Source organism: Odocoileus virginianus, chromosome 21 (assembly GCF_023699985.2).
Source record: "Odocoileus virginianus isolate 20LAN1187 ecotype Illinois chromosome 21, Ovbor_1.2, whole genome shotgun sequence".
Classification (NCBI taxonomy): Eukaryota; Metazoa; Chordata; class Mammalia; order Artiodactyla; family Cervidae; genus Odocoileus; species Odocoileus virginianus.
Genome location: NC_069694.1, coordinates 22631167 through 22654072, shown reverse-complemented (window position 1 = coordinate 22654072; position 22906 = coordinate 22631167). Strand labels below are relative to the sequence as shown.

Below are 22906 nucleotides of genomic sequence, written 5' to 3'. Positions count from 1 at the left end.
TAGTGCAGTGGGCTTGGGTTTGATCCTTGGTCAAGGAACTAGATCCCCACATGCCACAATTAAAGAGTTTGTATGCCACAACTGAAGATCTTGCATGCTGGAACTGAGACCCAGCGAAGCCAAAGAACAACTAAAGACCCCACGTGCCACAGCTGAGACCCAGCACAGCCAAACAAATATTTTTTAAAAAAAGAAAAAAAATAACTTGTGTTTGAAAAACCAGAATAAGTAAACCAATATATGAACCACCGAAAAGCCACAAAAATATTAAAAAAAATAGTATTAATAAGACCAAAGTGATAGAGGGAAAAATAATGTAATTTAGGAAAAGTTTTTAGGCATCTGCAATTTCAAAAAAAATTGTGATTAAAAAAATCTTACAGTACTCAAAAAAGTATTTACAAAATACATCACTCCAGAAGCCGTTTGATTCACATGCCATCATCAGTGAAGCTAATCATGTAAAAAATCTGATAACTGATTTATGTATAATTCTGGCTAAACTATCCCAATGTACAAACTTCATTAAATTAGAACTAAATGCTTCTGGGACTGTAAAATGTAAAAATGTTAAGACTGACACAATGACAAACACCTATTTATTGTACTAAATACAAGCCTGCAACGTTAAGTAGATATTACAGATTTCAAGAAAATTACATTTCAGATTCCCAAAATGTCTTGCTGGTGCTTTGACAACTGAAAAATTGTTTTAGAGGCTTTTTCCAAAATTCATAAAAAACCAACACTTGGGGGATATAAAATACACAAAATCCAAAACTTAAAAGTTTATTCAAAATTCTTTTGAATCCGTAAGGTGGCTGTAAACAGTCTGCTTTACACGTTCATAGCTTAAAGGAATGTGACTATCACAGTTTATATGGATTTCTTACCCAGGAAGCCCACCAACTCTACACAGTAGTTTCGTGTTTCCACAACCCAGTCCTCACATTGCCAGTGCTATCCGTACCCAGCAAGGGTCCCTCCTGCCCGCTGCTTTTGATTGGTCCGTTCTGAATAGCCAAGTTCAGGCCATAAGACTTCTGCTGACTTTCAAGTTCAACTACAGTTGGCTTCCTTATCGCATCTTTTTTACTACTAGTTGAAACAGGCTTTTCAAAATTCCTGCTGCTTTTGGGAAGCGTGCTACAGGCATCACTGCTATCTTGCTGGGGGGGGTTGTACTGTCTCTCTCTGTAGGCTAAGTACGCCCTCCGACTCCGAGAGTGTCCTTCATTACTGCCCAGTCGACTTTTGGGCAGGCCGTTCTGCACACTGCCTTCCACGCTCGTGGGGACGTCGTAGGCGTATTCTCTGAGGACCGTGAGTCTGCTGGCCCGGTGCCCTTTGCTTCTGTTTTTATGATGGCGGCCTGGGTGCACATTTGTTCGAAGTGGAACCTCTAAAGGCGCCACGTGCATTTTAATATCATTGTCCACTGAATGCTCTGTCAGGCTGTTGTCGAGCTGAGGCGTGGCATTCAAAGGTAGCGAACTGGTGTGGCACTGGGCCGCGGCAGCCTGCAAGTTGGTCAGCTTGCAGCCCTGGGAGTTTTTGAAGCTCGAAGCGCTCCTGTTGGTGCATGAAGACTCTGCGCTGCTGTTGGCGCACTTGGGCGCCTCGCCGCTCGGCCCGCTGGAGCTGGGGGCCTGCACGTTGACCTGGACTGAGTAGGCGCTCCGTCCCGGGCAGCACGTCATGATCCACGCGAGCCGGACGTCCTCCCTGTTGACACAGTGGTGAACCACGATGAACGCGCTGAGGCTCAAACATGTGGCTCCGAAAAAGAAGCTAAAAACCAAGTCCAAAGGGTAATACAAAGAAACAGCCAAGGCCCCAGACATCCACAGGGCGACATACAAGAGCAAGGTGAGGCTGGCCCCCAGAAGCTGGGCGTGGAAAGTGTGTTCGTTCTCCAGGGCTGAAGTGGAAATCAGGGACAGAGACAGGGAGTCCTGATGATTGACGTCGCCGTTCTCATTGGCTGCCAGCCGCTGCTGCTCCTCGGCCGGCTCCTTCAGCTCATATTTGCGCTCAGGGTGTCTTTTCAACTGAATAAATATGCTGAGAAAGTACATGCAGTTTACAAAAGTGATGAAGCTGGCGGGCCCGTAGAAGGCTCCCAAGGAGGGTTCCCACGCCATCCAGCAACTAGAAAGGAAAACGGAGAACCAGCTCAGACGCTCCATGTGTCAAGAAACTGTTTAAGTTGCAGTAAGCTTTAGTGCCTGGGAAACAGTTCAAGGGGAAGCAGCCAACTCAGGTACAAAGAGAACACTGAATACTCACTAGGGTGCATTTGGCCGACTGCCGTAATTCTTGATGTTTGCTGCTGCAGTGATGCCACAAACTATGATGGGTATACCACCACCGATCAGGTAGAACCTAGTAGGGGCAACGATGGAAACAACAGCTCATCAATCTAATTTGTTTAGGTGTACACATTGTAGGATCTCATTTCTGCAGAAGCTATTCCTTAAAGATTAATCACTACTTCAATAATTCAGGAGAGGTTAACATTTGCAGGCTCCTTTATTTAAAGTATTTATTTATTCTTGATTTCTTTAGTTTAAAAAAGCGGGAGATCTACCAAGTCTGAATTGAAGCAAAGCTGATCAGCTTCTGCCACCCTGTGGGCAGGCGAAGCAACACCCAGTTCCTGCAGGTAGGGCTTTAGTTTATACTTGTTTCTTTTAGATTCAGCCAGTGGAACAGAAAGTTAGGCCCCTGCAAAATGGACTTGAAGATCCCACTGTGCCACTGTTCTCACTAAAAATGTAACGATGTCGTTTATCCATTAATGTCCGGCTAGACCTGCATATTAATGCTTAGCAGGACCTGCTAGATCTTATGTCCTGCTGCTGTGTATGCTTATCCTCAGTCAGCTGAAATGGGGGTAAGGAAGGTACCTGGATCACAGCTGCCCACAGCGCTTCGGCCCTTCCTCACCAACTGCCCACAGACCAGCTGGGAGGAGCTGAGAGAGACAGAGTGCTGGCTGGTCCTCTGAAGAACAACTTTTGGGGCAGAGGGGAGCAGCTTCTCTGAGTTCTCTGAAAAGATCCTAGGGAACTTCCTGGCCTGGCGAGCTACCCCTGGGTACAGCCAGTCTTAACTCTGCATTTGCCAGGTTCAGAGACACAGTCCACATGCTGAATTGGTTGGATAAAGGCAATGTCCACAACGTATTTTTCCATATGTTTTTTTCTTAGTCATGCTTACGGGTACTAAAAATCTTCAATATGATATTACAGATGAAAAAGACAGCTAATTATTCCCATAAAATGATAGCCATGTCTTTTATTCCACAGATCAGAGGAAGGCCAACATTTGTGACCCTGCCCTTCTTCCTGTTGAACTAATTCATAGCTGCTTCTGACCTAACAAAGAAGCATCAGTTTACCCAAATTTGTCTCATGTTCCACAGCACTCTCTGCCACTCCTTTCCCACCTCCATTCCAGGACTGCCTGCTACCAACTAATCCTTATTTTAAAGCTTTAAATCTACTTCCCCACTGCTTCTTCCTTCCAGCATGTATGTATGTTCACGTTTTCTCCATCTTCTAAAACTTTCCTTCAACTACCCACTTCTTTCTTGCTCCCTTCGGTGACAAACACTGGAAACAATAGCACCAACATGTGCCTCCCCTTTATTGTGTGGTGACGCCGCTTCCAACCTACCGTGCTACGAAACTGCCCTCTCTGGGGCCAGCAGACTCAAGGCAAGTCCCTGCCTATCCTCCACGCAGCCCGGATGCTGAGTTTCCTTAAGTTTCAGAGCCTGGGGAAGGAGGGCGGCCAACACGGTAAACCTGACCGTCTAAAGCAAAGGGCGTACCTGCCGGCCATGGGGGACTGCACAGGCTTTGGAGCTCAGACTGCCTTTTACTAAAGCCTTTGTGTTTTTAATCACCTAACAGAAAGGAAACCCAACAGAAACGAACAGCTGCATGAGGATGGGGTTCCTGTCTCTTAGCCAAACACCATCCCCCTCAGGCCCTTTAACACCACTGACAGGGGTATCAAATCGCATCCTAGACTCTCTGGCTATGGCTGAGCACTCCTGCTGTCCCTTGCTGCTCACGGAACCACTCTCCCCTCAATCTTCACTGTTCTCTTTGGTTCCTCCCTTCATCTCCTACGGCCCATCTACTCAACACTGATATGCCCAGGGATCACTCTTAACTGACTTCTCCCTGGGAGAGCTCATTCCTTATCACTGCTTCAGTGAACACATGTGAACACATCTCCTGTCCTGTCCACAGGGCACATGCTGTGTCCTCTCTGCTGAGCACCAGACTCCCAAAATGTAAACTTTCCTTGAGAAAGTATGGGTGAGCCCACCTCCCCTGTGCTTACCCTCCCTGGGTCCCCCCACCCACTTTTCCTCTGTGACTTTCTCAGTTGATGGATGCACCATCTGCAGAAGGACCCTAGCAAACTGGAGCATACAACCTGCAGCCACCTTCAAATTCCCGCACAGAGCTCCCAAATGCAGCTAGTCAATACTCCTAGAGAAACTGCCTCAAGTTTCCAAACACATGTCCTCTCTAACCTCCATGCCACCATGCTGGCTGCAGTCCTCATCTGTTGTTCAGTCACTCAGTCGTGTCTGACTCTTGGTGACCCCATGGACTGCAGCATGCCAGGCTCCCCTGTCCTTCACCATTTCCCAGAGCTTGCTCAAACTCATGTCCATCAAGTCGGTGATGCCATCCAACCATCTCGTCCTCTGTCATCCCCTTCTCCACTTGCCTTCAATCTTTCCGAGCATCAGGGTCTTTCTAATGAGTCCATTCTTCACATCAGGTGGCCAAAGTATTGGGAGCTTCAGCTTCAGCATCAGTCCTTCCAATGAATGTTCACAACTGATTTCCTTTAGGATGGACTGGTTGGATCTTCTTGCAGTCAAAGGGATTCTCAAAAGTCTTCTCCAATACCACAGTTCAAAACATCAATTCTTTCTAACTCAGCCTTCTTTATGGTCTAACTCTCAGATCTGTACATGACTACTGGAAAAAACATAGCTTTGACTACACAGACCTTTGTTGGCAAAATCTCTGCTTTTTAATATGCTGTCTAAGTTTGACATAGCTTTTCGTCCAAGGAGCAAGCATCTTTAATTTCATGGCTGCAGTCACCAGCTGCAGTGATTTTGGAGCTCAAGAAAATAAAGTCTGACACTGTTTCCACTGTTTCCTGATCTATTTGCCATGAAGTGATGGGACTGGATGCCACGATCTTAGTTTTCTGAATGTTGAGGTTTAAGCCAGCTTTTTCACTCTCCTTTTTCACCTTCATCAAGAGGCTCTTTAGTTCTTCTTCATTTTCTGCCATAAGGGTGGTGTCATCTGTATACCTGAGGTTATTGATATTTCTCCTGGCAAGCTTGATTCCAGCTTGTGCTTCATCCAGGCCGGCGTTTCGCATGATGTACTCTGCATATAAGTTAAATAAGCAGGGTGACAATACACAGCCTTGACGTGCTCCTTTCCCGATTTTGAAATGGGTGAAGACCCTAAGCAGTACTCATGGGGATCTCCTAATGACCTCAGAGGAGTTATTTGTAGACGCCTCCTGACTTCGGGCATTCTAATGTATAGCCCACAGTTTAACCTGGCCCTCTAAAGCCTGAAACTCAGCTTTTCCTCTGAATCATGCTATTCTAAACCGCAAGGCCTAGGTTCCAGCCACAGTCAAACCACACTTCTCAGATCTGTTCAGCTTGCCATGTGATCCTGAAATCTGAAGTGCCACCTCTGCCCTTTATGTGGTAGTCAGGCAATTCTTAAGAGCCCCCCACTGTCCCTGACCCCTCAGAATTCCAGTTCCTTTTTTGGCGCTTTCAGAGAATGCCCTTCCACTCTGGCTCTTACACAGCTGCAGTAGTGCTTCTCACACCTGTCTCCTCGCAAACTGTGAAGATCAGAGAATGCCCTCCCACTCCGGCTCTTACACAGCTGCAGTAGTGCTTCTCACACCTGTCTCCTCGCAAACTGTGAAGATCAGAGAATGTCCTTCCACTCCGGCTCTTACACAGCTGCAGTAGTGCTTCTCACACCTGTCTCCTCGCAAACTGTGAAGATCAGAGAATGCCCTTCCACTCCGGCTCTTACACAGCTGCAGTAGTGCTTCTCACACCTGTCTCCTCGCAAACTGTGAAGATCAGAGAATGCCCTCCCACTCCGGCTCTTACACAGCTGCAGTAGTGCTTCTCACACCTGTCTCCTCGCAAACTGTGACGATCTCAAAGACAGGTCTTCTACCCACTGACTTCTGCTCATCCGGAATAACAATTCACCGACAACTGATTTAAATTATGATATGAGGAACGGCACGACACCAAAACTGCTTTTTAAGATTGAAATCTACTACATGACCTCAAGGAAATAAAAACAACTAATATTTTCAGAGTCTATTCCACGGCTAGTACCGTCCATCCGAAGTGCTTTACACATGACGTCACTTATGCCTCACAACAACTCTAAAGACAATCATTGTCACTTTCTAGATGAGACAGAAAGACAAGAGAGGACACAGACCTTCACAAAGAACTCCCAGCTGCAAGGCTGCTTACAAGTCTACTCTTTCTCGTTCCAAAGTTCACTCAGCAATTTTTTGTTATGACCATACTTCATTAAATTTAATATGTGTGGACATTTAACAGAAGATAGTACACGAAGATATTAGATACCTGAGCATTGGTCTTGGTGGAGGTGGCAGCTCATCAGGGTCCTGGCATCTTTTAGCTTTTTTAGTGACTTGTTTGTAGATGTTCCGAGCTGTCACTCCCACCCATAGTACTGTAGCAAGAGTGGAATAATGAAGAATTATTCCAACCTAGAAAGAAGATTGAAGAATACATGAACTAAAATGAAAAAAAAAAAAAAAAAATTCCCCTTAACAATCAAAATACAATAACTGCCAGTAAGCTTCCTCAAAAAGACTGGTAAGTTACTTTGAATATATGGCTTGAAAACTGTATGAAGGTATATTCTAAGGATCCATCCCTTTGCCTGCTAATGAACAAAGAAAGCACTCTGACAGCTGTATAATAGAGGACTGAATCTATAGCTGAATATAGGAGGCCCATGGACTACAACTTATAGCTAAGATGATACTAAACATACCATAGGATTCATTCCTGGACAACAGTAAACCAAATCCATGTTTCCCATAGATGCTATGTTATAAATTAGAGTTGAGTTCCTAAAGTCTGTTTTGAGGAGGAATGCAGACTCCAAGGTTAAGTGAAAGTGAAAGTTGCTCAGTCCTGTCCGACTCTTTGCGACCCCATGGACTATACATTCCACGGGATTCTCTAGGCCAGAATACTGGAATGGGTAGCCTTTCCCTTCTCCCGGGGATCTTCCCAACCCAGGGATTGAACCCAGGTCTCCCGCACTGCAGGTGGATTCTTTACCAGCTGAGCCACAAGGGAAGCCCAAGAATACTGGAGTGGGCAGCCTATCCCTTCTCCAGCGGATCTTCCCGACCCAGGAATCAAATCGGGGTCTCCTGCATTGCAGGCAGATTCTTTACCAACTGAGCTATCAGGCGGACATCAAGGATAACTGGAGGGCAAAAGTCACAGCACACAGAGAATAAACTTTGGAGTCACAGACCTGAATAGTTCTCATCAGAGCTTTTATGTACCAAACTGGATGGCAAGTGAGCAGTGTAACAGATTGGTGATTATTTGAAACGAGTGAGCTCTGGAATTAACAATTTTGCCTGGTTTTAAGACCAGAATCTACCCCTTGTGACACCTTAGCAAACTCACAGAATATCTCAAGCACTGTTCTCATTTGTAAACTGAGGATAATATTAAAGTACCATAAGGCTTTAAATAGGACACCCTATATGAAGCATTTGGTACTTAATCTGGTACATAATATGTGATTAAAAATACAGCAATATTTTTATTATTATTAGGATTATGGTTTTAAGAAAATAATGTCAACATCCTTTTTTTTTTTTAACGTCAACATTCTTTTTTAACGTCAACATTCTTGAAATGAATGGTCCTCATTTGAACAGCAGAAAGACTATCCATAAGCATCCCTGGGGTTTTTGTAGGGACTGAAAGGGCACAATACCTGGGACATAATAAGTACTGGAAAGACGATGGAGAACTGCAATACAGGTAAATGATGACACTGAGTTCCCTCCCAGAGGGATGATGGGGGGCACGTTTACCTTGTGAACTGTGTCTGAAGCAACAGCAGTTAAAGATAAAATTCTAGATAAAGATAAATATGGGGTAAGAGGGGTTTAAAATCTACTTTAAGCAAAGTAAATGCATGGGTCACTGGAGCAGCAAGGACATAATTCAATTTTCTTATCTAATTCTATCATTTGATCCTTTCTTCTTACACAATGATTACAGGTAAAATTCTATTAATGAAAATAACCAAGGGAAAAAAAACCTTTATTTAATTCAAAAAGGATAACTCTCCAATCTCAAGAAAATCAAATTGATTGACATCATCAATCCTAGGTCAGTAACAGAAGCATCTAGACTGCTGTCTAAGGTTCATGTTAATAAGGCATGAACCTCATTAAACTTGGGGACATGGAAGTACACAGATTATTTTGCAGGGCAAAAACTAGGATGGTCACTTGTCCAGGGAAGTCACTGTCCTCTCAATGACTGAAAGGGTTAGAGGGTAATCCAGCCTGGCCGAACCAGAGGGTCAGAGTATCTTCATCTTTAAAAAATTTTTTTAATTTAATTTTTATTTATTTATATTTTGGTAGTGCTGTGCAACACAGGGGATCTTAGTTTCCTAGTCAGTGATCAAGCCTATGTCCCTGCAATGGAAACATGGATTCTTAACCACTGGATCACTGGGCAAGTCCCCACAGTATCTTCTTAAGCAGAAAACTTGCTCCGTGGTTCCTATTAGTTTTACTCACTGCACTATAAAAGCAAAGCTTACAGGTGTAAGTGGAACAAAAAGCATAAAATAACTCTCTGAGCTACCTGGAGTCACATCAAATGTTGTAAATAAAAATAGTCTAATTGGATTTGGTGCATAAAAACCAAAACATTCAAAACCAATCAATGATATTGACTCAAAATGGTATCCTCTACTGTTTCTACAGTTTTCTCTGATGTAGAGGTCAAAAGAATGAGACAAGGCTGTAAATAAGCTTCAAAACAGAAGTTAAAAATATTTTCAACACAGGAGGTGCAAGATGGAGAATTTTCTTGTTTTAGATCTAAGAGGTAAAACTCAACCTTTAGATTTTGAAGTGTTTCCTACGGCATTTCAAAATTTGCAGCAAAGTGTTCATACTTTAAAAATACTAAAGCCTTCCAGTTAAACAATTATTACCAATAGTGAAATTTTAGGGGTCTGACGGCACCTGGTAGTAGTCACACAAGCAAATCACCAAATGTTCCATAAGACGGAATAAAGGAGGCACTGAGATCTAGTCTAGCAGCAACAGTGTTCCTATCTTTTGGAAGGAGTTCCTCCCTATTTTGGGATTCCCAGGTGGCTCAGCAGTAAAGAATTCACCTGCCAATGCAAGAGATGCATGTTTGATCCCTAGGTTGGGAAGATCTCCTGGAGAAGGGAATGGCAACCCACTCCAGCATTCTTGGATGAAAAACCCCATGGACAGAGGAGCCAGGTAGGCTACAGTCCATGGGGTCACAAAGAGTTGGATGCAACTGAGCACACATACATGCTTCCTATTTTATTCTCCATCAGACACGTGGGCTATACTTGAAATACAACCTCACTGTCACAATTTCTGCCACATAAATCAGATACATATGGAAAATTTGTAAATAGTTTGGAAATAATCTAATTTATAGGGCGTATAAATGATTCATTAAATGCAACAGATTAGAACTTAAGAAAGTCACCTTACCTCAAGACATCAATTTTCAAAGCTGCAAAATGGATACAAAAAATTATCTTGAAGAGTTGGACTTTATATGTTACCTAACCATAAACATTCACATACCAGAGACCAGACATTTTAACAGACGGGTTTTTAACCACCAACAAAACCTACAACAGTGCAGCATACACAGCAAGTGTGCAAAAAAATCATCTTTAATACTCACAGTCTGATATGAATATATATAAAAATTAAGGGCATCCACTACTGAATGCCTGAAATGTACGCCAAAATGTATTAGACAATTTTGTACGTGCTCCTATTTTATCCTCTTAGGGTCACCATCTGCTTAGTGCTACAGACAAGGAGATGGAGGCTGGAAGAAGTTAAATCATCCTCCAGAGGTCACATGGTCAGTGGTGGGGCAGCAACTCAAACCCAAAGCCTGCGACTCTTCTATTACATCATCCTGGTCCTCAATAAGAAGAAGGCAGTGTTAAGGGTGGGGATTGGCAAGGAATATTCAAAGAGACTGTCATTTGAATCAGGGCTCTGCCACCCAAAGGCCCTAGACTTGGGGCAAGTTATTTCAATTCTCTAAGACTCAATTTCTGTACTAATAAAATACGAGTAAGAACTACCTCCTAGGGTTAATGTGAAAGTTAAGACAACACACTTGCAGTAGCTGGCAAGTACAAAGCTCTTAACATCCATGGATTGAATCTTTCCCTGTGTATCCTATGTGCCCCTGCAGCAGTCCTCTGGATAAAAGAGAGCAGAAGACACCTGAGAAGGTCAGCTGGCACGACAGTTAACAGATGAAATCATGGAGTGGTAGAGCAACACGGTATCCTAAATATCTGCAGCCAAATCCTTTCACTGCATAGCTAGGAAACCAAGGACCAGAAAACCATTGGTCACACAGTTAATCTGGCAGTACATCTTGACCCAGAACCCGGATCTCTTCCAAACCCTGTTGAGTCAACAGCCTCTTCTACGCTATCACTCAACTTCTCAGTTCCCCTTTGGCTCCTTTGGGAAAAGAAAGTTCAAGGCTACAGGATGCACCCATGGCACCACCCAGAAAGGATGACACAAGAACCAGAGTGGGAAGTGCCTGGCTGGTGGGGCCTTTAATAACCTCAGCCAATTACTTCAGGGAAGAAACTGCATTTAGAACCTATGCACACCATTCATAAAATACATGAGCTCTAAAAGGGAGATATGCCAAAGACGACACTGATCATGTGCACATATGAAATGCATGTAGAAGATGTATGCTTCAGGGTTCAGTTTTAGAGATGGAAGATAAGCCCACCCCATTATTTTGCAGAAGAAACATGAAGCCCCTACTAGGTTAAGGGGCTTTCCAGGTGTCTAAGTAGGTAAAGAATCTGCCTGAAATGCAGGAGACCCAGGTTTGATCTCTGGGTTGGGAAGATCCCCTGGAGAAGGAAATGGTAACCCATTCCAGCATTTTTGCCTGGGAAATCCCATGGACAGAGGAGACTTGCACGTACAGTCCATGGGGTCACAAACACCCAGACACAACTGAATGAACAAACCACCACCTCTACGTTTGCTCATGACGAACATGAGTTTGAGCAAGCTCTGGGAGTTGGTGATGGACAGGGAAGCCTGGCAGTCCATGGGTCGCAAAGAGTCGGACAGGACTGAGCAACTGAACTGAACTGAGGTTACGATACGAGTCACATAGGCCATTCTGCCAGACGCTGCTGGCAACTAACTGAATAAGGATTAGAAAAATAAAGTGAAGCAAGCCATCTCCGAGTCAGAAATAATAAGAATGATGCTATGTCTTTCACAGAGGAAGAACACTGTAAAAAAAAAACAGAAGAAAACAACATACGAAAACATCTAGAAGCCTGCCCACCCCACAGTTTTCTAGGTAATTCTTTACCTAATAGCCATTCATTCTTGAGACCCTGAAAACTCAGTGTACTTTCCTATCCTTTTCATTCTAGAAATGGTATAAAATATCATTCAGGATAATGAAAGGCAGTCATTTCTACCATGGCCTCTTTCTGTTCATTTCCTTAGTGAAATAAATTTATGTGTCTACTTCCAGAAATCAATGAGTATTTTTACACAGAATTGAGACTATTACCACCATTGTGTGTTGAGTACACTAACAGTCTATGTTCAAAACAACTCCAGGGTTGAATGAGTTCTACTGTTTGCAAACAGAGGCCTTTTTTGTTCATCTACTCAGTATCTGCTGAGCACCTACGACGTGTCAGGTCTTATACTGATTCTTGGATGAACTGTGGTGAATCGAATTGGTATAATCCCCATCCCTGTAGAGCTCTGAGTCCAGGGACAACAAATAGGTAAATGCCAGTCAATTACAAAGTTTTGCAGGCACTATGGAATGTTAATCAGCAGCAGAGGATAATGAGGGGAAGAGGTGGAGGGACTGCATCTCTAAAACAGTAAACCGAGACCTACAAAGTAACTGGCAGTCACCCAGGTGAAGAAGGCAGAAAACACTAAGAGAAGCACTATCTTTTGTACACATATTAAGTTGATTTGGGATCCATCACCTAACTTCTCGTAGGCTTCAAACAAATTTGATTACAGATGTATCGTAATGGCCCTAATACAGGGGAATATTCTGCACAGCAAAGAGATAATTATACCAATAACAGTCTTAGTAATAGCTTACATTTACTGAGCACTTACTGTATACCTGCTACTCTGGAGTCATTTAATTCTCTCAACAATTCTTATATATACACATACATATTTGAAACTGCTTTACATGAAGAAAATATTGGATTCATCAACAGCCTTAGGTTAATGACACATTCTAATGACTGAGCCAAGCACCCAAGCGTGGCCTGCCTTTATTTAGTTACTTAAATAGTTGTTATTAATAATAAGTGTCCACGAATCTATCAATAAGACAAAAGGTAAGATCTTGACAAAAGCCTGTATCAGCACATAAGAAGCGCTTCACCCAAGGTAATCATCACCATTTATCCTTTGTTTATCATCCCTTTGCTTGCTTTCTTATACGGTTTTACCACACCTACGTATTTTCATTAAAAGTATGCTGTTTCATTTTAGTTATGTTTAACTTCATAAAGAAAGATACCAGGGTGAATGTAATTTATGGGCCTTAATTTTTTTCACTTATATTCCTGAGACTGACTCACACTGCTATGCCTTGTTGTAATTCATTAATTTTGACTCTTGCATAATATCACCATTTATTCATTCACTCTCTCAGTGATGGGCACTTGGGTGGATTCCAGGTTTCTGCTACGGTGTAGAGTGCTGCTATGAATATTCACAGGCACTCACTCTAAGCCCTGGAGTGGGACTGTGTGAATGTTTACCTGTAGAAGGTAAAGCCTCCCACAGTCATCCGCTTATATTCCTACCCAGTATGTATAAAATATGTGGATCCACATGTTCTTCCATACTTGGCCCTGCTGGGCTTAATTTTTGCTGACAGAAAAGGCATAATATGGTAGCGATCTGAATTTGCATCTCTGTGACCACCAATGCTATGTACCCTGGCCCTCTGTCTATTCTGTTATGAAATGCCTGTCACTCTCACCACTTCTCCAACTGGGCTGTTTGTGGCAGTCTCACTGATTAGTTTTTAATGTATATATGTATTTTTTTCAATTCTAATGCTCTGTCAGTGGTTATGTATTGAGAATTTGTGCTGTGATGTGCTTAGTCACTCAGCCGTGTCTGACTCTTTGTGACCCCATGAACCATACAGTCCATGGAATTCTCCAGGCCAGAATACTGGAGTGGGTAGCCTTTCCCTTCTCCAGGGGATCCTCCCAACCCAGGGATCGAACCCAGGTCTCCCGCACTGCATGCAGAATCTTTACCATCTGTACTGAGTCCATATGTACTGAGACTAGTGTCTTATGATGTGGAACTTGTCTTTTCATTTTCCTTAGGAATCTTCATTTTTTTAAGAAAAAGATATTATTTTTAATTTAGTCAGAAGTACATCCTTTCTTTTCTAGTCATATTTAAGAAATCCCTCCTTATCCCAAGGATTATGATATTTTCTAATATAAATTTTAACACTTTTGTTTGGACTTGTAATATTTAATCTACCCAAAGTTGACTTTTTTTAACATGGTATGAAGTACAGATCCACTTTAATCTTTTTTCCACATGGATTTTTCCCAGCTCCCTTAACTGGACAGTGGTCTGTCTTTACCTAGCCATGAGACACGTAACATCTGTCTCAAACCAAAGCTCTGCATGCGTCTGCTTCCAAGGCTGCTACTCCACTGTGTTGGTCAATTTATCTATCACTACTCTAATCCACAGTTTTAATTCCAACAGACTCAACAGTTTGGTGATAAGACTTCCTAATCTACTATTTTTCAGAAGTGTCCTAACTATCATTGGTCCTTCTTTACTTTCATATAAATTTAAAGACCATTTTATTGAGTTTCATGAAAAATTCTCTTATCTACAGATTAATTTAGAAAGAACTGCTACTTCTCTGACTTTAACTTTTCCTATCCTTGGACCTAGTGTATTTTTCCATTTATTTAGGTGTTCTTTAATATACATTGAAATTTTACCTGCAAATCTTAAATATCTTTTATTATTTCTAAGTACTTAACATTTTTTGATACTACATAAATATTACCTTCTCATTATGTTTTCTCTTGGTTACATTTCTGCATACTAGAAGCACATTTTTGTATATTAAACTACATTAAAAAAATACATACATAGGAAACTAAGTTCTTCTATTTTTCTAATAATTTATCTGTAAATTACTTTAGCTTTTCTAATGTAAATAGTCACATCATTTGACAACAACTCAACTATTATTCCCAACTTACAGGTGAGAAAATTGAGACACAGAAATATTAAATATTGACATCAGGATCATATTGTAGTCCTATGTTCACGGCAGTGTTACAACATTCAAGAGCTGGAAACAATCTAAATGTCTATTGATAGATGAATGGATAAAGAAAATGTGGTGTATACATACAATGACATATGTATTCAGTCTTAAAAAGCAAGAAATCCTGTCACATACTACAACATGAATGAACCTTGAGGATATTATGTTAAATGAAATAAGTTAATCATGGAAGGAAAAGTACTGCATGATTCCACTTATATAAGGTATTTATGAAGTCAAGCTCACAAAGACAGAAAGTAGATGGTGGGGCCAGGAGGTGAGGGGAAGGGATACAGGAGGTAGCGGTTTCATGGGTCTAGTTTCAGCCACATAAAATGTCAAGTTCGAAAGATCTGTACGTCCTTAGAGTTAATCACCATACAACACACTTAGAAATTGGTTAAGAGGGTAGATCTCATTATCTGCAATTAAAAAAAGTTAAACAAACTGCCCATAAAAACACTGGAAAAAGCAGAATTGACATCCAAATCCAGGTAGTCTGAACTCTGAATTTCTATGTGAGACTGTTTGCTTTGACACATATAGAAAATAATATGCAAATAAATACAATTTTATGTATTTCCTACTCGTATATTAAGAAGTTTTGCTTTTTTATACTTAAACTATAAGAATACTGCTTACTAATGCTACATATATAATCATTTACTTGAAATTAAGAGTTAAAGATTTTTAAATTCTTCATATTTACCACACCTAGGAAGTTTCTTGTTTTTATATCTTAGTTAAAATTTTTATAATTCCTACTTCCATAAATAGATAAAATAATTTTTAAAATCCTGTCAGAAAATGTTACTTCTTTCAGCTCTATCAGAATTTTATAAATTTTAAAAATTCAATGTTTGTCATTATAACAGATATAACAAGTAGCACAAAATTCCCAAAGATAAAAAGACAAGCTCCATAAGTCATATATCCAGTTGTGAAATAATAATTCAGAACTTGAAGTATACTGCTGAATTATTTAAGTAACATTCAGGTTAACTTTAATTAGCTAAAGAAAAACAGCTTTAAAGAAACAATTTTCCCTTTACAGTTAATGAAACATATGAAATTACTTTTTAATACCAGTTTATTTTTTTTATTTTTTCACTTACTGCTTGGCAGACGCTGGCATTTCTAGTTTGACTTATTCCTCCCACAAAGACCACACAGGTCAGAAAAATATGAAAGCACAAATTCACAAGCATGTGCCAGCCTTTGAGACTGATTCTAATCAAACTGTTAAAAGAAAAGGGAAAAAATTAATACTCAGGTTAATATACTTGAAGCTGGACATCTCCAAGTTAACATACCTAACTCATACAAAGCCAAATGTAAATGTGTAAACATGTTATTAAAACATACTATCACACACACACACACACACACACATACACACACACACGGGTTTTAAGAAATCCCTCAACACAATACAGTTTCTTAACATTTAACTTTATACACTAAAAAAGACAAGTTAAATGGAACTACTACATCCACTAAAGGCTACACAAATTCTCCATAATAAGAAATATGTCCACTTTTGTTAGTTATGTCTTATGACAGATGGATTACTTGTTTTGCTTCCCAGAAATTTCTGCAAGATGCCAATCTCTATTTTTCCTGACCTACTAAGATAACACGGTCTAAACAACCAATGCATTTCCTCGTGGCCTTTCATAATGAAATGCTCAAGTCTTTCTTTTTTATATCAAAATCTCCTTGTTTCCTAACTAAATGTCAAGAAATGTCATATATGTCCAGCTTAAAGAGGAAAATACATTCTAGCAAAACCTCTTGAAAGTGTATTTCTACTTAGCAAATCCTTTCAGTTCATTATATCTCACCATAAAATAAAAATTTCTGTACCTTTGCCTCTAATTAACAAAAACCATATCCCACACTTAAATGCCACAAGCTTTCTTAAATGCCATCTGTAAAAGAGACTATCACAACAGGAAAAAATTTATGAAATAGAAATAATACCAGTCTGGTTCTGGAAGACACCTCTGCAGGTAACCAGGCTCCACTTTACCTCATCCCCATGCCCCACTCCCCAACACATACTTCCCACGTTCTTTGCCAGGTACAAACCCAGCAGGATGACTGAATGCTGTAGAAGATGAGTTTATTACCACGTGCACTAATTATTTATGTCTTGACTTGCATGAAGAAGGCCTGGGGGTATTCTGAAATAACTGTCCGTCCTTTGGAAGGACAGCACGGTATAAAATTAGGATAAAATTTTATCCTAATTACATGTGGAATGATGTCCACAGGCCTCTGTAGTCAGTCTTCTTTCTTACCTGTGATGGTACATGTAACTGACGATGACCGCTAAGAGGCACAAGAGAAGAATAACAGCAGTAGTGTAGACCACGGGGTGCAGGAGCTGGGCCGCCTGGGTGTAGAGTTCGGACCCCGTCAGATCCTGAAGGGAAAAACGAAAGCATTATTCTAGGACTGCTTCTCTGGACAGAGTTGCTGGGATTTTCTCAGGGACTAAAATATACCGATTAAGAGAACTCTGCCCCTTGGATCTCCTCATTGTATCCAAGGGCTGTGTTTCACGCTATTTTCCTCACACATTACTATGCCCTCCCACGGTGTTAACTACTCATGTGGTATGTATATACACACACATGCACACATACTCTTCTTACCATGGGCCATCTGCTTTATAAATGTGAACACTGACTCTCCTTTGAGGGGAGTGGAGAGGGAAAGCAGTGATTTAGAAGGTCAACCAGAGACTTCAGTCTTTTTAATGCCCTCGGTTTCCCTGGTGGTTCAGATGGTAAAGAATGCAGGAGACCCAGGTTCGATTCCTCAGTCAGGAAGATCCCCTAGAGAAGGAAATGGCAACCCACTCCAGTATTCTGCCTGGAGAATCCCATGGACAGAGAAACCTGGTGGGTTACAGTCCATGGGGTTGCAAAGAGTCAGAAGTGACTGAGAGACTAACACTTCACTTTCACCCAATGTATCACTCCGCACATTCACCAGCTAATAAGGTACAAGACAGTAGTATCTCCAAGTCAATAAAGCCTAACCTCCCACAGTCAAGTTCAATAAATATGAATGGGCCAGACACTGTGGAAAGGACAGGGATGTGATGCTTACCCATGATTTATGCTCTAGAAGAGCTGAGAAGTCAAAGAATCCTCAGACACACAATGAGATCACAACAAATGTTTGATCAACATAAGGGCAGGCCTGTGACTGAGAACTTAGAGATCAAATATCAGTAATAATAAATAATAATAACAGCAGATCACTCACAGAGCATTTATCATAAACCAGGCACCATGCCAGCACCCTACACAGAATAACCCTATAAACTAGGTATATTGTTAGTCCCATTTTATAGCTTGAATAACTGAGGCACAAAGAGGGTAAGGGCTGGGAAGATCAGATCTGAAAGAGTTTGTGGCTGCCAAGGCTCTGCTCCCTAAAACAAAGCAGTCAGTGACCTCCTAAAATGAAAACATCATTCACCTGAAGGCTTCCTTCCTGACAAAGGCCTGGGGCAGGCTTGGAAGATGTCTCTCCCTGGGCCCCAGACACCACGCCAGACAACCAGGGCATCAGGAGACAAAGCTGCAGGTTCACCAGGCCCTGTCACCAAATTCTCCTTCTAAACTGATTCTGAAAGCTACAAAATGACAGCTAGACGTGGGAAGCGGTTCACAGTGGGATGCACGTCTAGTCACAAAATTATTAAGATAATTCTTGAAACTAGAAACACCAAGATGATGAAGACAGGAGGGAATGGGTGACAGGGACACGAACACTGAGGATGGCTCACCAGGGAAGAAGCAGGGAAGGAAGCAGCGCCTTTTCCTGGGAAGCATCAGTGGTCAACAGGGCGTAATTACACACCCAGAAAGATCCATCAGAACACCGTCACAAGTCCCTCACTGATAACAAATGACTAACAGAGGCCACAAAGCCTGACAAAAGTCAGAGTTAATGAGAAACTGGAGTTACAACAGGGGAAACTCCACTCCAGCCCACAGTCAGAGGAGTCACAAGCCTGCACTTCATCTACGTATTTGATAAATGCCAACTGGGTGACCACCGTGGCCAGGCACTATGCCAAGTACCGAGTATTCAGGGAAACACAGGATCCCTTGGGGGCTGACGGTCTATAAACTAAGACCTAAAAGGTAAAATACAAGATAGAAACCCACAGCCACCATTCTCAACAACTTGTCCTTGTAAGATGCCCATGGGACTAGTCTATGGAAAACAGTTTCAATGCATCAATACTTGCATTCTGCTAAAAATCCAGAATGTTAGAAGAGATATTCAAAGAAGACTGGGGCAATGAGAGCCAGTTAGACACTAGCTGGAGTAGACAGATTCTCCCTCGTTTCTATGAAAAGCTTCTATTCCCATGGAGACCAAATAATTGAGGACAAACTTTCAGTGCCTAGGATGTGGTCTCTTCACTCTTTCTATGCACTGCCTGTTTTCCAATCCTTCAGGAAATGTTCAAGAATACTTTGCCACCACTAGCTATATGATCTGGGGTAGTTACCCCACAGTAAAACGGAGACATCACAGTCATCCCATCTGGCAGGGTCTGGGGAAGGGGCAGAACCTGTGTATGCCTGCCTTCCACAGGCCTTTGCAGAGAATAGCAAAACACAGGTAGCTGGATATTATCCAGCAAAACATCAGACAAAGTGCCAGTTCAGTTCTTACATCTTATACAATATTTATGGTTAAAAGCAGAGAAGGCAATGGCAACCCACTCCAGTCCTCTTGCCTGGAAAATCCCATGGATGGAGGAGCCTGGTAGGCTGCAGTCCATGGAGTCGCTGTGAGTCGGACACGACTGAGTGGCTTCGCTTTCACTTTTCATTTTCATGCACTGGAGGAGGAAATGGCAACCCACTCCAGTGTTCTTGCCTGTAGAATCCCAGGGATAGGGGAGCCTGGTGGGCTGCTGCCTACGGGGTCACACAGAGTCGGACACGACTGAAGTGACGCAGCAGCAGCAGCAGCCGCATGGTTAAAAGAACTCAGTTTTTTCAAAAGGCAATGAATGTGACATAGCATGAGCAGGAAGCTGGATGTCGACACAGAGTACCCAGACTGTTAAAACTCCAAAGTAGTCCTGGAGGAAGGAGCAAGTACTAGACTGTTGCGGAGGGGCATTTTTGTTGTCACAACAAACAGACCTTTCCAAATGAAAGGGAATCCCTGGCAAGGTGTGAAGAGCCAGAGAGTAAAGAGCTCAGGCTTTGCAGGCCAAAAGCAAAACTGAGGCTATTATGCAGGTACTTATTAACCACTTAAAATATAACCATTAAAACTTGGAAACCACTTCTAGCTTTCCAGCATTTAGAATATCAAACAAACAAACGAGAGCTGACTGGAACAGGCCTGTGGATCAAATATTTGCCAGGGTTTGCAGACTCCCTGCCTGGTGTAAAGGAGCCAAATCAAGTTAATAAAAACTTGATCTTGTATCTTGACGACAAAATATAAGAGAATTTAAGGCCGTATAAGACAACTGAGAAGATCAGGATAGGAAAGAAGTTAAGAGAAGTTAAAGACTAAAACAGAAGAGGTAAAGTAGAAATCTTAAGTCAAAATTATTTTCAATTATATCCATCAACAAACAGAGGCTTTGTGATACTGTAACAAAAGCAGAGATGAAAGGAGTCCACAAGTACAGGTTTCCAGATACAGAATAAATGAAGCCTTGCAGATGCAGCAAGGGACTACAGTTACTAATAATATAGAAGTCTGAAAGCTGCTCAAAGAGTAAAGCTAGTTTTTGCCATAAGAGAAAAAACTTGTAACTGTATACTGATGGATGTTAACTAGACTTATTGTGGCGATCATTTTGTAACATACACAAATACTGAATCATTACATTGTATACCTGAAACTAATAAGATGTTGTATGTCAATTATACCTCTACTGAAAAAAAATCTACCTGTTCAGAGAGACACATATCAAAAGGCTTCAATCTCTTTAATTTCACAGAAACCCATGATTCTTGCTTTCATTGTCTTTTTATAAATCAAATCACTTCCATTACAAAAAAATTACCAAACACATTGTCCATAAATGGCCACTAGGAGACACCCATGGAAGAAAAGTAAAAAGTGGCATTCACATTTGCAATATCGTGATACATAACATAGGAAAAGTCTGCCTCTGGTGCTTATTAAACCACAGTCCATCACTAAAGGGTGATGTTATACATGGTGCAAAGTTTAAGAAAGGGCTTCCCAGGTGGCGCTAGCGGGCAAAGCGGAGACGTGTGTTCAATCCCTGGGTCAGGAAGATCCCCTGGAGGAGGGCATGGCAACCCACTCCAGTATTCTTGCCTGGAGACTCCCATGGACAGAGGAGCCTGGTTGGCTACAGTGCATGGGGTTGCAGAGTCGGACACAAATGAAGTATTATTACTACTACTACTAAGTTTAAGACAACAGGCCAGGAAATGGAAAGTAAGGTTCACCAAAATAAACTGCACCAATTCAGAGAATATTATAACATGTAAAAGTGTGTTAAAAACTGCAAAAGTACTTATTATTAAGGAACCAAACAAATGGAAGAAGAGCTTTCGAAATTTTTATTTACCTGATAAAGATTCATACATTTACAATAGTTTTAGCCTGAGAATTACTAAATATAAAATCACTAGCAGTTTTAAATAATTCACTGGCATCATATCAATAATAATTATAAATTAATTATGGTTTAAACTCATCAGGATCTGAACAATGGAAGGAAGAAAAAGAAAAAAATCTCAGTTTCCCTCTGTCAGAGTATAAGTATTTTTAAAAGTTTGACAATAAAATAAAATTTTAGAATAGATTTAAAATAAAATGTGTCTTTAAAAAAATTGAGACCATGTCTATGTTTCTTTCAATTTTTCCCCTAAGAAACAAGGAATAATTTCAAGATTTTAATCCTCCTAACACACACCATACACAAAAGTCAGTTCCAACTGAATCACAGACCTAAATGTGAAAGATAAAACACATTTAAAGCTTCTTAATGCAAATAAAGGAAAATAACTTCATAATTTGGGGGTAAGCAAAGACTTCTTAAATAGGACGTAAAAACCACTAACTACTAAAAAGTTTTAGAAAAATTAGAAACTCTGCTTATAAAAAGACAACATTAAGAAAAAAAGGGAAAAGGCATGCCCATAGACTAAATGTTTGTGTCCCCCAGCTAAAATTCACATGTTGAAACCTAACCTCCAATGTGATATTATCTTGAGGTGGTGCCTCTAAGAGGTGATTAGGTCATAAGAGTGGAGCCCTTATAAACAGGATTAGTGTCCTTTTATAAAAGAGACACCTGAGAGTTCCCCTGCCCCCTCCACCACAAGAGGATACAGAGAAAGGACAGCATTTATGAAACAGGAAGCAGGCCTTCACTAGACAAAGAATCTGCTAGCTTCTTGATCATGGACTTAAGCCTCCTAAACTATGAGAAAAAAAAAAAATTTCTTCTGTTTGTAAATGAGCTAGTCTGTGATACTCTGTTGTAGCAGCCTGAATTGATTAAAACAAGTCATGGACTGGGAGATTTTTGCAACACATACATCTAACAAAGAGCTCCTATTCAGAGTTCATGAAGAATTCCTATAAGCCAGTAACAAAGCAACAGACAATCAAATTAAAAATACGTAAGATTTGAGTAATAACTTCACCAAAGGGCTACCCAAGCTGTAATATGAAAATGAAGAGGTACTCAGTATTATCAGTTACCAAAGAAAAACAAAATTTTTTTTTATTTTTTTAATATTTTAAAAATATTTAAATTTTTAAAAAATTTAAAAACTGAAAAAACTTAAAAAATTAAAACCACAATGATCTATCACAGCACAGCCACCAGAAGACCAAAACTAAAGATCGAGAATACCAAGCACCGGCAAGGATATAGAGCAATTAACACTCATTACTGGTGAGACTGTAAACCATTAAAACCAGTTTGATCATTTGCATGGCATTACTTCTCACAGCATACAGATGCCTACAACTTAGCAATCCCACTCCTGTATGCACATGTCCATCAAAAAACATGTTCATAAATATTTTGTTGTTGTTCAGTTACTCAGTCGTGTCTGACTCTTTGCAACCGCATGGACT

At 41.0% G+C, this 22906-nt stretch overlaps 1 protein-coding gene across 2 annotated transcripts in view; it reads right to left on the bottom strand.

Annotated features, from left to right (window-relative positions):
* Positions 1–582: 582 nt before the first annotated feature.
* ADGRA3 (adhesion G protein-coupled receptor A3) overlaps positions 583–22906 on the bottom strand; it is a 123709-nt gene continuing 101385 nt past the window's right edge. For both annotated transcript variants that reach the window (XM_020915663.2, XM_070452090.1), the window contains exons 15-19: positions 17083–17207; positions 15895–16018; positions 6695–6840; positions 2290–2385; positions 583–2151 (exon numbers count right to left, since the gene is read on the bottom strand). In XM_020915663.2, the coding sequence (XP_020771322.2) occupies positions 912–2151; positions 2290–2385; positions 6695–6840; positions 15895–16018; positions 17083–17207 (1731 nt within the window). In that variant the 3' untranslated portion in view covers positions 583–911. The remainder of the gene's footprint in view (positions 2152–2289; positions 2386–6694; positions 6841–15894; positions 16019–17082; positions 17208–22906) is intronic.